Below are 19,998 nucleotides of genomic sequence, written 5' to 3' on the forward strand. Positions count from 1 at the left end.
AACATTTTCTGGGATCATATTGTAGAAGCATATACATCGCCCAACAAAAGACTTACTAACTCGACCCAACCGAGTAGTAGGCATAACAAGTTCATGTTTGTTCCTCGTTTAAATGCGTACCTCGTTATTTAAATACGTACCAATCATACATATATTATCCCACTAACATTATTAGATTGGCAATGCCAATCATCGTCCGAGACCAAAATCGAATTGCTTGTGTCAGTGTGAATTCGGAAGATTCTCATTCATGGATTAGTTACATCCAGGTATATGTAACCATTTCCGACCAGTTCTTATTCGACCAGTTCTTAATCTTCTACTTCGGAGTCTTTCAACAAAAGCGAAATTTGTTAAAAATAACACACTCTCATACTCTATACTCTTTTGCATTGCCAATATCTTTCCCCAGTGTAATACAATTATGTTGGTTTTATATAATATTTCTAAATGTCAACGATTTTAATTTATACAGAAATCTTTATCATTTCATAATATAATCCAGCCCTTGCCTATCTGTAGGCGTTGTGTTCGCTAAGCATACAATTTGCTTACAAAATAAGCCAAGATTATAGAGGTAGGCAAAACTAAATTCATGTTAAAATGTCGCTGCAAAGCCCGACTGTGTTACTTTATGTAAATAATGATTCAAAATTTATTCAAAAGTTGAAGGATATTTGAATAAGTAACTTAAGGTACCTATGTGTTTTATACCAATAATTACTTAAGTAACATTGTTTGAGCGAGATATTTAAGAGAGGGAGTTTTATCAGTGGTCCTTGTGACTTCATTGCTCAGGATGCCAGCAAGGTTGGTACCACAGCGGAGACTTTTTTTATGGAAGAGGAGGGCAAACGTACTGATGTTAAGTGATCACCGCCGCCCACATTTTCTTGCAACACCAGAGGAATCATAGAAGTGTTGTCGGTCTTTTGGAAAATCGTGCGCGCTTTTTTTGAAGGCACTCATGTCGTTTTGTCCTGCAACACCGCACAAGGAAGCTCATTCCACAGCTTGTTTGTTAGTGGAAAAAGTTACTTGAAAACCGCACTATGGTGGGGATGATATCCTAATTTGTGAGATTTTTTGTGAAGATATATTATATTTAAACAGTTTATTCTTTACTACTTTTTATGAAGTAATTTATACTATTAAAACACAATTCATTACTGGATGCAGCACCACACAAACTTATTTGTTATATTACAGCCATTGTAAATTAATAGGGATTAAAGAATGAAATTGGCGTTTTATTGTAATTCATATATCATATCTATCATAATCTGTATATGTGTTCATTACCAGGCCCTCTCCAAACACAACATTGATATTGCAAGCTGTTTCTTCCGCATCAGTTCCGCGTCGGAACTCATATCCAAAAATCACTCGTATTTTTGAAGTATCCATCTTTCTTGTCTAAGATGAATACAAAAAAAACAACTAAAAGTCGATAATCGAATCTTGCACATATTTTAAAAGAAGAACTACATAGGTACCATGTGAAAAAGGTTTCACTCAAAAATCTCAAAGCCTAATTGAATAATGTTATTAACTTAGACTTTGAAAAAAAGGTGGCATTTGGCTGTAGGAACCAGGTCAAACAGCTCTTGACAACAATTCTCGAGATAAATGCGGTAGAAGACACAATGACGCGTGTTCTCTACGCAACGACAAGTGATACAAAAAATTAAAAAACTATTTTTTTATACACATTACATATTACGTTATATGTGCTGTTGGTATTGAGGTTCCTGTTTCCGCAAATAAACAGCTTTTTTCGGGACATTTTGGGTGTAGTGTTGGTCAGCAATGTCCAACAGGGCCAGCTCCTTCCAAAAGTTCAGTACCCTTCGGGAGGGTGTTTGTAAACTTCTGGTAGCGAGTTCGTATTAACTAAAGGTTTGCCCGTTGGTTGGGTACTCCTGCACATTCGAGGATTGTACGAGTGACCATTTCGTCCTCAGCCAGCATTCTCCGCACTTAGGGTTGTCCGTGACGCGGATTGTGAAAAAGGTGCTGGTTTAGCAGTGTGTGACCAGTTAAGGTGCCCACCATGATTCAGAAGATATCGTGTCTATTAAGGCGGTCGTCGTTATATATATAGGGTTTCGGTCTAAAATACGTTTCGCCCAACATACATGCAAAATTTCATGATAATCGACATCACCAAGAATATAATAAAAACTTAACAGGCGAAGAAATTATAAGTTATAGCGGGAATGCGCTCACACGATGCCTTACTGACAAATACATCAGTACAACAATCTACTTAATATGGTAACTCAATTCCATTGGATAAAAGAAAACTAGGGATAGGAATTCTTCACAGGGAAAAAGTTTCACCTCCGAATCACAAGATAAAAGTTATTCTACGTTATAATGTTTCATGTCAATAGTGTGATAAACTCAATAATTTAGAAAATGTTATTTTGGAAAAAGGCCAATGGCGAGGATGTTTGTTTATTATAGCGATTTTATAGATCGACTCCACGTTCGTAAATATCAAACACATCATTCGAAACTTTTTATATGGTTCTTCGCGAGGTCTTTTGTAAGATATCAATCGGTTCGGTTGGTATTTTAGCTTGTGTGTGACATGATACGACATTACAATGCAGTGCTGCTCAGGATTCTTGCTAACCCCCAAATGTAAGAAACGAAGACCTCTAATCGAGAAGTACCGTGTTGAAAAGAGAAGCTTTGGAAGAAGATCCGCACATTATTCGAAAATTGGATTGTTTACAGATCAAGATGTAATCATGGAGGAAGGTATGTGAGGACGTCATGAGGGCGACTCAGGGTGCAGGACTTTACAAGATGCTCTCGAAAACACGCCCGAACTGGATCTTCTTAAAAGATCAGATAGAAACATGGAACACCTAGTCTCAACTCATTTCCTGGCGGTTAATGCTCTTAAGACCGCCCTGGTGCCTTTACTGGGAAGCGAAAGTTGGTTGGCTTTATATCCTCGCGAATGTATAGTAAATCTATATCGTTTCCCGCGCAGATAAAACATCTTAAGCTGACATATGACCAGATTTTCACCTGGAATAGTCACTTAGACGGTATTGTTCAAAGGTAAAATTTTCTTTAAGTTGTTTTGTCGTCTTTTCAGCCAAGAATGGGACCTAAATTTCCCAACATTGATCCTTGGCAAACTTGGAAACACAGAAATTGTAACACCACTTGTATCATATGACTCTGTGGTCTGTCATATGTTGCCGAAATTAGATCTCATCAGCAACTTTAGTATTATATTGCCCTCAAGGTAGGTAGGACTGGTTAAACAACTGAATTCGGACGGGACCCGAGAGGTCGCGGGTTCGAGGCCTATCTATCGTAAATTTTGTTTAGAAATTTAATTTGCAACCGAATTATTTGGAAAAAACGGGGATTATAATGCTACACAGATGGAGGGACGTAGTTCGACGGACAGATGGCCGATGGGGCAGAAAAGTCCTCAAATTGTGACCACGTACCGGGAGACGCATTGTTGGTAGGCCGATGAGACAAGATGGACCGACGACCTGGTCAAGGTCGCCGTAACAAGTTGGATGAGGGCAGCGCAGGACTGCTCGTGGTGGAGATCTTTGGGGGAGGCTTTTGTCCAGCAGTGGACGTCTTCCGGCTGATGATAATGAATGATGATAATATAAATGTATAATGAAAATATTCTAAGAAACAACTTAGTTTTGATTCATTTCCCGTACTGAATGCAACGAATGTAAAGCGGTATCATTGACATTGATGTCTGGCGGTACGTCAGAATGACACCTACGCGATTTTTCGCGCATAATTCTTAGTAGATTGATAAAAATATATTAATTTGAAGTATTTGAGTATTGAATTAATAATAAAATGTTATGAATCTAACACTACAATAAGACGACCTTACCGCTAATTAGCGATCTCTTCCAGGCAATATAAGGTGTGGGAGATTGTATTAAAAGGCATAAAAGGCATTTATTTTCTCAAAATTGATTCCTTTAGAATTATTTTTGTTGTCATTTCTAATAAACTAGATACTATTACACTACTTATCAAACAAACGCTTTTATTAGTAAAGTTTCTACTTCATAAAATTAAACTTTCTGCTTGAACTAAGACACTGCAATTAATGTACTTTAACCCCTAACATCTCGGGTTTTGCAAGCTCTTTTGAACTTTAATAAACTTAAGTGGCTAAGGATCTAAAAATACTCGGAGTAAATACTTAAAGGAACCTTTACGAGCCTTTTCTTTAAATAAATGCTCAAGGAGCGTGTAATTTTCATGTAAAAGTCTATTACGAGGACAAAGTAACATTGCGGTTACCACAGAACTTCAAATGTAAATGAAACGTTCTATTCATGCAATTATCCGATACTAGTCAGTAGAGAAATATAAAGACATTGGATAGGAATAATTTATCCCCCGGGTCAATCCTTTATCACTACATAATAATAATAATAAATCATTTATTCAAGTCTTATAATATATGGTATAGAATCTTTTGTGCCCTACTATCTGCAGTAGGATAACCTAAGTTGCAGAGGCTAGGTCCTTCCGAAAGCTTATACATTATTAAACATAATTAGCAAACTCACAAAAAGAGGTTTGTGTCTGTGTGTGTGAGTGTGTGCGTGCGTGCGTTTGTGTGATTTTTATTAAGTCTATGTTAGTATGTCATACTGTGCACAAGATAAAATAAGGGTTAGTGATTGATGCTAATATTTTCATTTTAGTAACAGTAATTAATGTAAGTCAATTTTCAATTTCACAAATTATATGTACGTTTATTCGATGCTTTATAGCAATCTAAAGCGCTTTAAGTCTGTAAAGTGACCATAGTCAGTAAGGCTTTTGTGATTCCTCTGGTGTTACAAATAGTATGCGGAGTTCACATACCATCAGGTGACTCGATTGTATTTCTTCCTCATCTTCCGTTAAATAAGGGAATATAACGCTGTTCCCAAAAGTCACGAAAAGTTATAATTACTAACTACTATAGTGACCGATATGTACAAAATTTAATTTAAAAAAAATCTATTTCTCTCTATAATTCTTATTAATTACCAAATAGCGTAATAGTTGAACTGTCAAACTTTGCGACAAAAATTATGTCTTAGAATATTATTTATACAGAAATAAAATTTGTAATAAAAAAAACATTCAGAATCAAGAATCGCAATAAAAACTAGTGGATACAGTGTGCAAAGTTTGATTAAAATCGGTTCAGTAGTTTAGGAGTTCATCGCATATAAACAACGTGACCTGAAATTCTACATATAAAGATAACAGCCTTCAAAACATATATGTATATCAATTTACGTTCGGATTTCAAGAAAAGACGTCATCAGGAAATCCCCGGAACACGTGCAGCTATTATTGTTCAACATACGAGTATATGAGTTTAGAACCGAAAATAAAGTATATTATATACTATTATATAAAGTAATTATGCTTTTGTTCTCGGGCCGTGCCTTAATTTTATCTCAAGAACAATAAGTACAACTTAATGCGAAATTCAGTTGTTTAACATCGCTTTAGTTCTCTCGTTTTCTTAATTAAGTTGAGCATTTGCGAAACCCTTGAATGTTCCCAAATAGGCCTAAAACATTGCGACACTTAAAGTAGAATACTTTTGTAGGATTTTATGATACAGCAAATTTACTGTAAAGCTACTCTACCGATTAAGTAGAAATTTCTTACATCTGTAAATTTATTCAACCTAAAAATTAACGTGTTACGTATAATTTCGAATTTAGGGACGTAGCGCGTACCCGTACGCGTTTACCATGGTGTGTTTAATGCTGAGCTGATAGCAAACTTGATTGGACGTGGATTCCGAAGAAAAATGAATAAAAATTTTAAGTCCTTTAATATGTGCGTAAAAAAAATTACTTACGAAAAACGGGATAAAAGACGGAGAAGATATCATATTTATCTAATTATTATAGGATATTATTTTTTATACTTGGAATTGCCAGAACTCAAAGTTTTGTTTACGATGTTACGCGCCCGCGTACGGTCAGTTGCTCGGTCAGCGTCGTACTGAATGCATTTATTTATCGCCATAGAGAGTATATATAGAGCTATAAAAACACTATTGTATAGAAATTTTATAACTAAAGCTTTTAAATAGTATTTAAATCATTAGATTCGATATATAGAGGTATCAGAATCCACTACACGACTGTATGACTTTATCATCGCGGTTTTTAAATTTAAAACTATCTTTGAGGCCCTGAAACAAATTATTAGTAAAAGTACGTTCTTGAGACTTCTAAATTAGAGACTTTAGCTACCCTGGTTAGTAAACTATCCTACAATTATAATGAAGTCTCTGCGAATGTTAGGGTTTGTTTGCTGCAACTGGAATAAGTTTAAACGTATAACTCCATTAGAAGTGGTTTACATAAGGATGTGCAAACAGCATAACACACAACTACTTTTTACTAAAGAGGATGTTGATTTGTATAATTGTACGTTACATACATAATACATTTAGAAATTTACATTGAAAACTAAAAACTTTTAAATCTAAATTGTAACTGACGCAGATCCATTTTTCTATGAGACACAATAATCAAATTTAGCTCACAAAAATATGGTAGGATATTTGAAAATCGAACGATTTTATTATTACGCGTAAACAATCACATATTTTTAAATAATACAATAAGTCTTCTTCACTACACTTCATAATATAAAAACTTTTTTCGCATAACTTTCTGAGTGGCTTGGTGTGTTATCGAAGTCAAAAAAGTCACGGGGCGCCGCTTCGGCGATAGTTTTATAGAACTGTAATTATAAGCCGCGCCGTCGCTATTGTCAACGGTAGCGTGTATGGCCCAAGTAATAGAGATGGTGAACTTCACCCAAGGTGCTCCCGGTTCGATTCTCGCCCGACACGTAAAAATATGTTTTTGGTTTTCAAATTCATATATACGTTTATGCGGCGTTTCAATTGGTGATACAAGAGAGTATGGATCGCGTTGATCATAATGTCAAAAGTCAAAGTTGAATAAATTTTATTCAATTAGGCATAAACTGAGCGCTTATGAATCGCCATTGAAAATATTCAAGTAATTTGAATTACTGTATCTTCTATATGTATGGAAAATGTAGAGCTAAAATTTAAAATACTCTTTAAATCAAATAGAGTATTTTACAATGGCTGTAATATACCTACATAACAAATTAGTTTATAAGGTGCTGCATCCAATATATGAATTGTGTTCAAAGTTAAAAGCGTTTTAAATATCAAATATTCAATAAAAAGTACTAAAGAATAAACTATACAAATTTAAATTACCTTATATTAGACGGATCAACCTTTACAGCTTGAATTCATTATTTGTGTAAGGATGCTTCGTGATAATGGAATATATAACAAAAAGTAAACCTAAAATATGATCTTCTTTTAATCTTGCCCATAAAAAAATATGGAAAATTGTATATATAACAAAGATATTTAAGTTTAAAAAGTAAAATAAAAAACAGGCTTAGAAAAGATGAATTTTATAAATAGATGATAGTTTAAACCGCGCATCTTACACCTTGGACCATACAAGCACGTTAACAACATGTGTGTTGTGAGAATGAAACAAACCAGATTCGTTTTTCATAATTTATAAGATAGCGGATTCTATGGTTACCGAGTTCGCGTAATTTTCATGTTATTTTTGTTCTTTCTTGTTTGAAATTCTAGTAGCCGATCGTTGTAAAATGATTTACCGCTGTCTGGCATAAAGTTGTAATCCTTCATTGTATTTAGCAAATTCAGTCTTCAATAAAGATTCTGTTTAAAATAAGAGCGAATCACAAAGTTAAAAGAGGTGCGCTGATTTATAATTTAGATGATATCATTGCCTAGTAGTTAGTAACATTGACCTATAAGTAAAACCTAAGGAGATTCGAATGGCAAGTTATAAATGTTTATGTACATAACATTCTAGGATAAATTTTCAACTGGATGTGCCATATTATACGCACACCCGAATGCGACAAACAAACAGCCCTTACATAATAAAAAGCGGCCAAGTGCAAGTCGGACTCGCCCATGAAGGGTTCCGTAGCATCAAGTAACATAATATAAAAGTTCTTGTAGTTCGTTGCAACGATTTATGACTTGTTAAATAAAACTACTTACTAGATCTCGTTCAAACCAATTTTCGTTGGAAGTTTGCATGGCATATGTACATAATATATTTTTTTTTGTTTTATCATTCTCATGTTTTATTTAGAAGTTACGGGGAGGGACACACACACACACACTTTACCACTTTGAAAGTGTCTCTCGCCCAAAATATATATAACCTCAATATAATTTTTGAAAACCTATCCATTGATAGACACCTATGGGTTTGGCGAAAAAAAAATTTTTGGTTGCAGTTCTAAGTATCGGGATCCCCCAAAATTTATTGTTTTTTTTCTGTTTTTTGTGTGAAAATCTTAATGCGGTTCACAGAATACATCTACTTAACAAGTTTCAACAGTATACGAGTGTTTATACGAATCTATAAGGGTTCATTTTTTTGCCATTTGGCTACGGAACCCTAAAAAGCAGTGGAACACGTTAGACGACCACTAGCAAGTGATCTCATTATATGTAATAGATATATTATACAAATATCGCAGGGAAATGAGGATACCAGGGATTTCACGAAATCTCTAGCGATACCACGAAATCACGGTGGATGTCGAGTATTCATGATTATTACATCTTTTTACCGAAAAGTTTAGTGATATGACAAAATGCTAATATATTATCAGTGATATCATGTTGTTTCACTTAAAAAAATCTAGTAAAATGTCACAAAAGCGAACACTACAGAATAATATTCGAATTTTTCAATAATGATGTACAAAGTGGTGTAGTGACAGAATGTGAAGCATCTTAATAAAGACGATGCAGCGCTGGTGTATACTTACAAGGATTTTGTAGAACAATTTATATGATATATAGTCTAGTATAGTATATACGAAAGTCTTAAGTCTTAGATCGTACCATTGAAACTGTAGCTTCCGATATCGAGTAGAGTGCAAGCTATCTTCGCCTCGACCCATCAGGTCTTGTTTACCTCTTCTCACTCTTCTCTTCAGTGACCTGCCGAAGCCCCAGAAAGTCCAACTTGCATAGTACGCCAACGACACAGCCCCGTATTACGGCGCCAACCGCGCAAGCCTCGCGACTAACATAAGAGTACATTCATTTTCACAAAGAATGCTACTGTACTCTTTACTAATACGAACACAATAAAATCTATGGCCTTGTACTAATGTCAAATTATATATATACAATAATGTCAATTATACGGGACTCCTATTCCGTAGGCCAAACAATTAAAATATTTATGTGTTACGTTCAACAATAACATGAACTTCGCCAAGCAAATCGGCACGGTATGCAATATCGCAAGCTTGCTTATTAAAAACACGTTGAAAAAGACTTAACTTAGACAAAACGTTAGTTTTGAAACAAAAATTGTATGAAATAAATTTGCGGAGCCAAAACAAAAAAAGAATATTCTGTTAAAAAGGATATGGATTGGTGATGAGTTTCAGGCACCAACTCCTCGGTCTCGTATCCTGTGTTAGATACCGCAGAGCAACTGGCGTGAAGCCAGGAAACGGCAGACCGTCCCCCACAGTACTCTCTGTACTAAGCCCCCCTTCAGAGTCTGAACCCCCTCCATCTGATTCAGAACATCCCCCACTTGAGTCCGAACCTTCTCGATACCCGTAATAAGGCATCTTCACTAAAATTATAAGCTCATTTTATCACTAGCACTACACTACACTACAACCATCTTTGAGGGTAGTTTTAACTGTACACATATGTGTCAGTAAGGATTGGGGGCGCTCGGGTTGGTTCTGCTGTCAGAAGTTCAAGAAACAGGGCCATTGTCAGTCAATATTGGTGTATGATGATCTGAAACAAAGAAAACCTTATTATAATATCAATTGTATGGTAGTAACATAAATGTAACGTTATCTCTGCGAAATGGAAAATGTTTTGTCAACTTTTCTGCATTGTGCACAGCGCAATAATGGAAATACAGGACGTACGATGCTTTCAAATGGAACTGTATATTTACACATACAATGATATAAATTCGGTAGTATTTTATCCGTAGCTTTGCCGAAGAATTGAGAAGGTAGACCATGTTACGTTTATTGTTATTACATCAGAAATGAGAAGTTTTGTCCATGTTCAGTTCTTTGGTCTTACAATAATTAGAGATGGTTTAATTATCTAATAGGATGGATCTTGGTAGACATTTAATTCGAAACATGGAAATTTTTATTATTTGCATTATTATTAGTTTTTTTTGGCTTAAGCGTTTTTTCTCCTCTATACAAAACAGTTTTGAGTGGGGTTACGTAACGTAACGCTTTTACCCATCCTTTTTTTTAGTCCACCCTTCTGCAAGCTGCGTAAAAGAACTACATTCCTAAAAGACTGCAAAAAGTGGATGGCATAAAACGAACTGTGCTCGATCTTCTGCTTCATATCTAAAAAATAGAATTCAGAAGGTCGATGAGAATATCAGGAGATCTCCTTGGACTCCCATCAGTATTAAGCGGCATGGTTTTATGTTAGCATACCCACAATATTGACCTGACCTGATTGAATTTGCAGCAAATTGGTGAAATAAAAAAGCTTAAAAAATGGGCGCCCATGACCTAATTAACCAACAGAGATGATAATATGTCATTTGCCATATCCTGTTTAACCGGCTCAGAAATTAAGAGATTATGGGGGTGAATCGTAACGTGTGATTGAAAGTGGGTTTTATAAGATAATTGCCAGTAGACATCTCACTGGCTGACTCCAGGTCAAACGCCGCAACAATACCCAAAAGCGAAGCTTACCCATAGAAAAGTAATGACAACTGTTTGGTGGCCACTTCATAGTGCGATTTCTATCACTGGGTTCCATCATATGAGCTGTTATAGTTAAGGTTTAAGTTAAATTTAACATTAACAGTAACGCTGACCTTAACAGAGACAAAGAATATGTTGCACCCTGAAATTCTGTATTTCCTGGCATATCCGATTGTTGTTATTTTTATTGAGAGTAAATTCCACTATGTTTTGTCTTCAATCAATTCGACACGTGTTTCATCTCATCATCACTCTACTCGAGACTTTTGAGATTTATGCCAGAATTTGCGAAGTCAAAAAATAAAACATGGCGGATTTTAGACTTAATAAAAACCACAACATTTGGATAGTTATGGATTGTCGCAAAAGTTCCGCATAGTTAAAGTTAACGTTTAAAACTGAAACATTAAGTCAATATGGAAACTTTTGACTGGTCACTTTTTAGCTATTTAACATATTTCACAATATCTTTAACCGACGAAGATTTGACGATTACGGTTAAAGTTATGAGGTTGTCTAAAAAATAATATCAAACGATGCAACAAATTTTTTGCTTAACCGGTACTTAACCATGTTAATAATTCTTAAAGTTAATGGGTGCAAATAAGCCTAACTTTCCTATAGCAGTAGATGCCAAGTGTACTCAATTTCAAAAAATGACAGGACTGCGGTGAGACAAACTCTGTAACTAATCAACATAAATATTGCTCCATGAAATCACAAGACCTGACATGAATCGAGAAACCGATTCTACTCAGGAGGAGTAAATCCTTCATTTAACCAAAATGTGGCCCTACCAATTTATTTCAGCAATTTGGACATATTTGACATGGTACAAATTTACATCTGAAGAAGAAATATTAAATGGCTTCACAGAGTACCCAGAGTTCTACCAGAAATGCATAAATAATTGTCTGTTCGATAGCAGAAACGTGTAGATAACGAATCGAATCAAATCAAAATCATTTTATTCATCTAGCTCAAGCAAATGGTACTTATAAATGTTTAAGATAGGGAACGACTCGACCTACGATACCGCGACAAGCAAGGACATTTAAGCGAGGAGCTAAGGAACTCTAAGAATATTATGTAGTCATATGGAAAAACCACACCAATTATCTCTAATATTATTAATTGTACATTTTGTTTCAAGTATATAGTATTTTACTAAAAGTAATTCAAAACTCAAATCAAAGAGCATTTTTTTTTATAGAATAGGAGGACAAACGAGCGTACGGGTCACCTGGTGTTAAGTGATCACCGCCGCCCACATTCTCTTGCAACACCAGAGGAATCACAAGAGCGTTCCCGGCCTTTAAATACGCGCTTTTTTTGAAGGTACCCATGTCGTATCGTCCCGGTAACACCGCACAAGGAAGCTCATTCCACAGCTTTGTAGTACGTGGAAGAAAGCTCATCCACATGGTGGGGATGATATCCTAATTTGTCGTGCGAAGGTGGAATTCGGCGGCAGGAATCAGGTTAAACAGCTCTTCGGAACACTCCCCGTGATAAATGCGGTAGAAGACACCCAATGAAGCGATGTCGAGCTGCTCTTTCTTACTAAAGATTAATAATATAAATATTTCTTTTATTTGTAATAGGTGTTTCTAATATTTTTCGTGTAGTATAAAGCTTTGAACTTATAATGAGACATTAAATTAAGTTAAATATCCCGTTTTATCATAACCTATGCTATACTTATATCAGAAAGACAGATAGGTTACTTTTAATAGTAGTAAGAATAAATGTATCGTTGAAAAGAGTACGCTATACGATCATTCATTCTAGATAGACTATGATAGCTGCGAAAACGTTGAAATAAAATTGAGTTTAGAACCAATCTTCATTTTAAATAATTCATGCACACTAACACAAAGTGTCATACAAATCACAAGTGTAAGACGTAGCTTGTCACGCACACTAAACTAATATTCCTGGCGTATTTTATTTGTTATCTAACAGCAAGAAACTCTATCTAGACGCGTAAATTATCCAAGCATTCGATATTATACAAAGAAAACTCAAATAACTTCACAAAAAATATGACCAAAACAAAGATAATTCCGTCTCAAGCTCCAGAGAGTCGTGTACGAATTTATCCCAAACTTTATAATAGAACTTGAATATTACAATACCTACTTTGTTTGGTTTATGTTTATTCAGGAATTTTTGGGTCTTTTCATTTTCATTTCTATTATTACTTTAGCAATATAGAACAGGATTGGCTACTGGATTATGTATCATGCAATTCATTACATCATCGAGTTTATTAACAGCACGAAGTGAGGCTGAAACTATTTTCACTATCCTTCACGTTTGCAAGCGGTGCCGTCTTTATTACTTTTATAACCGGAAGACAAAGACCTCACCCAAACATCTCTACAACCAGAACATCTTTGTGTTCCATCTTTTTGTAAAAAGGACATAGGATCTCTCGCACACTGCGACTCTTATGGATCTCTTCGATACCTCAACTACAAAGTGTTCTTAATGAAAGAAGTTTGAGATAAGTACGAGAAATTCTTCCATAAATGATAACATACCATTACCATAGAGAAACGAGTCGATAACTGAATACATTTTAGATATTGATTCCAATATTTCTTCATAAGTATACAATATTTTTTTTTGGAACCTTTTTCTGAACTCTTAGTCTTTGGCACTGAGACTATGAACTATACTATGCTTCTATATGGAAGAGCCAACAGTAGCTATCCAAAGTAGCTGTGATAAACAGAGGCCATATACCCTTCTCATAAAAAGAAATAATGAAATCTTTAATTGAAATACATGACATGACCTGATTTACATCAGAAAAATGTCAATGTAGTTAAAAGTTAATCTTCTTATTCTTAAATAGACGTGGTTCTACCATTAAACGTAATTACTGCAGCTAAAATTATATATAAATCCGAGTATTAAAGTTATGAAAGAAATTTTAATTAAAAGTCTCCCAACATGGCTATGAAGTACTTAAAAATGTTTCCTCCGAATGAATATTTGAAGAACCAACTCGAGACCGAAATATGTCTTTATGTGAAAGTATAATTTTATAACTGTACGGTTTCGTAATATGAAAGATTTTCGAGGCTATTTCATGCATGAGACTAAAACATAGATTATAATTTATATGCTTGATAATAGATAGTCTATTTGAATAGTTTATTACATATGTTATGGAATTCTTGAATGTTTTTCGGACAACTGTTTAGACTTGACTAACTGTACCTATATTGTATAAATTTTAATTTAATTTGAAATTAATCACAGCTATGTTTTATATTCATATTATTTACATTTTCTCATGATGACTTGTAAATTGTTATTTTGTAATTATTCGACGTGAAAAATTGTATTTTGAAATTTGTGTTTTCAATAAAATGTTTAGATTTTGATTCTTATACAGTAACTTTATCTAACTGATTACAATGTTTTTGACTTATTTTGATATTGTTCTTAGTATTTAAATAAAACACTTTTTAAAGGACTAAACGCGTGTAAATTGTAACTTTGTTTTGACATTAGTTTGTGTGTAAAAGCCCCCTGATACTCTGAAAAGGTCGCGAAAGCTACATTAAAGTTAAAAGAAAGGTAAGCTAAAATAATAATAAAAAAGTAACTTTTAACAATCACGTTAGTAAAAAATATACTATGTTTTTAATATTGCTTTAAAAATCTGCGTTCAAAAGGGTAAGTCAGTGGCTAAAGGGTAAGCCAAAGCAAAAACATTCGAACTGTTTCTTGCCAGATATATACTCGGTTATAAGTTTAGTAGCTGTCCCAATACTTATCATTACCGTATTGGTGGTTTTGAGAATAAAGAAGCTAATTTGCTGTTGGCTAAAATGGAATTAGTTCAGTAATTTATACACAATGAATAATTACAGTTTACACTTACAACTCAAAATTTGAATACTTATTTCAGCATGAATTTATTTTTTCGCACTTTCTTTGGATCTTTTAAAAATATCGGAATAAAAAGTACCTTAGTTCCTTTTCCATTTATACATATATCCCTGAAAACCTCCATACAAAAATTCATGATAATGGTTTGATTGAAACTGCAATAAAAAAAGTGTGTGCGTTAAAAATCTTTACACACGATTGATGTGAAACTTACCATAAGAGTGTGAGAGATCCAATGTCCATTTAGTAAAAAATATTTGTAAGGAAACAATTCGTGAAGGTGTAAAAATACTGAGACCAAATATATTTGATATGCCTTCTGGTATATTATAATCAATGTCTCATTTAACGTTCGTTAAAATTAACTTTAGGGTAATTAACAGATATATATACCATACATATGGCAAACGCTGACGATGTAACCTCATCTTTTGTGCATTGGTAATTTCTCTTCCTATAATAAAAAAATCCCTTATAATGATATTTTATAAACCTATTTTACAAAGACTTTATTAATATTTAAAAAAAAACACTGTATTTCCTTTAACTGATTATTATTTCATTTCCTATATAAAATTCATTAATACCAATATCACATTGAAAAAATTTTTACTCATTAAATAAAATAATTGAGAATAAGAAATTGAAGATTATATAGTTCTAGTACATATCATTATAACGTTGATATTGAATATTGTTAAAGAACGTCGCAAATGTCCAAAAATTTCTTAAAACTCTTTAAATAATTTATTTATTACGAAAGTGTATAAAAAATCTGAGTTACCCTCAAGACGCACCTTAAGAAGTTTTACTTCTAAAACAAACATTTGTGTTTATACTTTGTTGTAGTATTACAGTACTTTTAAATATCATTGCGTTTAAAGTAAAAATTTGAAATAAGAATTAAAGAGTAAACGCAAACAAAAAGAAAACCAATCACTTGAGTTATTTTACGACACACTGCACGATAACACTCGGTGACGAGTCCGACTAGTTTCATTGCTTCAAAAATTTTCAATGCTTTGAAAAACTTAATTTTATGGCATAACTGCCAACAACCCTGCTCAAGGCAATTCAAAAGTATCGTTAACTACTGATCTATATATATATTTTTTGACTTGTCTTGCTTATGATGAAGTGGAAAATCTTCTGCTGCTTGTAATGTCAGTCGATCAGACTATAGATTGAAGTGGCGTAACTATACCATCTGGGGCCCGTGGCAAATTGTTTTGATGGGGCCCTATCAGTAAAAATCATCACGTTATACTTAATTTAATTTTAAGAAACTTCGAGATTTTCAGCGTACTCAATTACACGTTGTATATGTCCCACTAATGGCCATAGGCCTCCTCTATTAGGCAAGAGGGATTGATCTGTAGTTCCCACGCTAGCCCAATGCATATTGGAGACTTCACATTCATCCATAGAACTTAATATCTCAATGTATTCATCATCTATTCGCTAGCTTTTTGGTGAAGGAACAACAACAAAATCTGCATAAATTAACAATGATATAAAAATAAAAATTTAATTTCAATAAGATATTTTTTAAGAATTTCGAGCTTTCTGTTCCGCAAAAGTATCTATAACATAATCAGTCTAATGTTCTGGCCATAGAATTTTCAATAGACAGAATAGCCAAGTTACATAACCTGTCTTGTCTCATAGAGTTTCTTAAATAGGTTTTTATCAATTTTAGTTTTGAAAATGATCGTTCAACACTGGCTGTAGTCACAGGAATTGTAAGAAATAACATTAATGCAGCGCATGCATCTGGAAATCAGCAGGACATAAAATGTTTTTTATTATTAATAAACCAGCAAGGTTTTTACACGAAGATTTTTCTATTTCGTCTCTGAAAGTGGATCGAAAACTGAGAATTTCTCTGGCAAATGATTCAGATATGTCTTTTTTATATATCTTAACAAATTCTAGGGCTTTTATTAATAGATCAGTGTCATTTAAAACTTTTAAAGTGGAAGGCTGCAAAACACTGAAGTTTGAAATAATTTCATTCATTGGAAGGATACGCGACTTAAGTTGGTTTATGTCCAACACTCATTAAAATATGTTCATTCATTTTATAAAATTAGAACGGTGGCTTAAGACTGAAGTGCTTTAGAGGCTGCATCGATAGTAAGTAGGATCTTGCAATGGAAATACAATAACATAGTAAAATTGTAGCTTTCGATCTTCTTTTTGAGTGAAATAGCTTCATTTGTTTCATCTGATTTTCAATTTTAACAGAAATGTTTTTGTTAGATTTTTTGGGCTTCAACAAACCAAACTTTTAATACAAAACCCATCTAGTAGGGTTTAATGTTTTAAATGTTATTGAGTTTAAGACTCACTTTCTTTATTAGATATCAAACTTGATAAAATATTCCATCTTTGTTTTTTGACGGTCATAAGTACGTAAAAGTAGTCGTCACGGGTAACGTGTACATCTCTAAAAATTTATCAACATCTTTCTGCTTAGTTGGTTGCTTGGTTGGTTGTAATGCTTAATGACTAACTTGAATTTGTATTATATTTTTTAGTTGTCTCACTTTTGGATTTAAGGCAGAAATTATAAAAATATACTTTTCAAATAAAATACTCAGCTACAATGTAAAAAAATATTTTTGAGCTCGCGGCCTCTTGGGCCGAGGGCCCGTGGCATTTTGCCAGCTCTGCCACCCTATTGTTACGCCACTGATTAAAGGCCCAAACTCAAACCCACATGCACACACTCACTCACACACACATACACACACAGCTTTCCGACTTCTTTTAATTGTGCGATAAATGTAAAATTTAGTTATTATTCATTTTTGTTTATTTCTATATTGTTTATCAAATATTTTGTATCCGCCAAGGAAGTTGTGAGATATTCCCAATACAAGTGTCCTCAGACAACTTACTGGGAAGTCTCAATCACTAAAATGCATATGTAATCTTTGAAATAAACGAAATTTATTTATTTATTTGCAATCTGATATAAAGCAAAAATACCGCGTTGGAAATTTTATTCCTCAGTAGGAACAATAGGTTTAGCAGACATAATACACGAGTTTATGAGAAAAAATATCTGAATTTGAATATATCGTTGGAAAGGTCTGGATGAGAAAAGCATACAACCGTTGAGTTTCTCTTTCTAGCTTTTCGGGATCAAAAGCTATTCAGATTCAAAGATTTCTCATAGAGTTACATTGAAATTGAGGTTTGTTTACTGAAACGTGCCAACATGGCTACTTTGAACAAATTGGTTTGTTTACAATGTAAGTCACGTGCTTTTGTTTGCAAGGCAAAATATCCCCCATGTATTTTCTTACATAGCTTGATGCACTATGGAAAAGTCAACCTTACGTATGACTCCAAATATTGGCCACAGGAGATCGTGAAACTGGACATCCTATTTTAACTAATTGGAGCATTTTTTTGTTTCAGTTGGCATCCGGTTGAAAGGAGCTTCCCACAGATTGATTATTGAAATCCCAATACAGGTAACGGTTTTAACTATTAATCTCGGATCGCCATTTTAAGATTGGCGTTAAAGGATTTAAAAGGCATATTTAGGATAGACTTTAAAGATGTAACAAAAATTTTGATTCTCAATAATCTTGATTAGAGACCAGATATTGAATTCGGGCTATACACGTGTACGTTTGATAAAACTCTCTAATATAACCGGTTTTAGGGTCGTAGGTCACTTACACAACACCATACCATACCATACACCTAAGGCGTTTGAGGCATTTGCAAATGCCAATTTAATGACTATCATTGATCATAATATAGAATAGTGTATCGTGGTACTAAATCAGTGAGTTTGTCCAAGATCAGTATCAATAGTTATTTAAATCTTAAGGCAAAAAAGCTAAAATTGGTTTCTCGAAATATGTGCCATAGAAGTTTTTACCTTCACATTACCTTTTTACATTACACAGTTCAACAGTGATATAGTAGGATTTTGTCGAGATTCATTCTTCAATAGCCATATCAACACATCTTGAGTGCTCACACAATTATGTAGAATTTTTTAGTGTTGGAACGTGATAAGTGAGGTACAGCCCTAACTCTGCGAATCCAATTATGCAAATATAGATGTTTCCGTTTAATATTTGGGTTTGAAAAAACAGAAAAAAATAGTGCTGTATTTTCTACGCGATGCGACGACACGTTGATTGCGTCATCGTTGGAAATTTATTGGAAAAGTTTGATACGGGTTTTGTGAATACAATAATATCTATGTTACTGATCGGATTCGTGTGTATGTCATGCGAACGTAATTAATTACAGTTGTTATTTATTTGGTAATGGATATAAGAAACCAACTTTGCCACGTAACTTTGTAGAAGTATTTTTTTTAACTTACCAATTTATCGATATTGCGAACATTTCTCGGTGCGAAAAAATATTGACGGCATACATTCGGAATAACGTCATAACGTACATTTTTGAAGTGTAAACTTCTATAGCCTTAGCCGCGTTGGGCACTTTTTGGTAGAGGAAAATCTTATGGGTTCGCGTCACCGACATACTCATGACTGGAACACGCGAAAAAATAAATAATAAAAAAAAATATATAAGATATAGTTTGACACTTTTCGTATGGGTGAAATCTCATGAGTCACCTCTCATGAGATTTCACCCATACGAAACATAATATAATACCACTCGACTTAACCGAATAGTAGGCATAAGAAGTTTATGTTTGTACCTCGTGTTAACATTATGATTGTTGCAGTTTCTAGAAATATTGTTAATGTATTTATGGTGAATATTCAAAGGTTTCTAGGTCCAGTTGATGCGTAGCATTCTCCAGTAGCATAACATTACGAAAGCAAAAAACTCCTGTGTATTTGCATTCAAAGTCCAATCATCGCTACTGGATCGTACTATATTCAATGTGGTTTTTAATAGAGCAGGTCAAACGAGCGTACGGTTCACCTGGTGTTAAGGCGATACTAAATGCCAGCGACCTTGAGCGATATGAGTTCACGGCTGCTGGCCCGCCATCTATGTAACAAAGCCAATATTTTCAAAATTCTTGGGTGGAAAACCGTTTATATGCTGACAATCCTCGTTATTTACTACTAATCTGAATAAATGCACCTACACAAAAAAGTACAAGCTATAAGAATAATTTTTGTGAGAGAAGTACCAAAAAAAATACGTCACGCCATGCCAAAAAACTTGTTTAACTTGATAGAAAAGTGGTAGTTCAAAAAGGCT

General features: G+C 34.0%; 1 protein-coding gene across 1 annotated transcript in view; it reads right to left on the reverse strand.

Annotated features, from left to right (window-relative positions):
* LOC126978626 (voltage-dependent T-type calcium channel subunit alpha-1H-like) overlaps positions 1-19,998 on the reverse strand; it is a 182,362-nt gene that overhangs the window by 42,637 nt on the left and 119,727 nt on the right. Inside the window, exon 3 of the mRNA XM_050827604.1 lies at positions 9,528-9,916. Within this exon, the coding sequence (XP_050683561.1) occupies positions 9,528-9,738 (211 nt within the window). The 5' untranslated portion in view covers positions 9,739-9,916. The remainder of the gene's footprint in view (positions 1-9,527; positions 9,917-19,998) is intronic.

The sequence above is a fragment of the Leptidea sinapis genome, chromosome Z, assembly GCF_905404315.1.
Source record: "Leptidea sinapis chromosome Z, ilLepSina1.1, whole genome shotgun sequence".
NCBI classification, from domain to species: Eukaryota; Metazoa; Arthropoda; class Insecta; order Lepidoptera; family Pieridae; genus Leptidea; species Leptidea sinapis.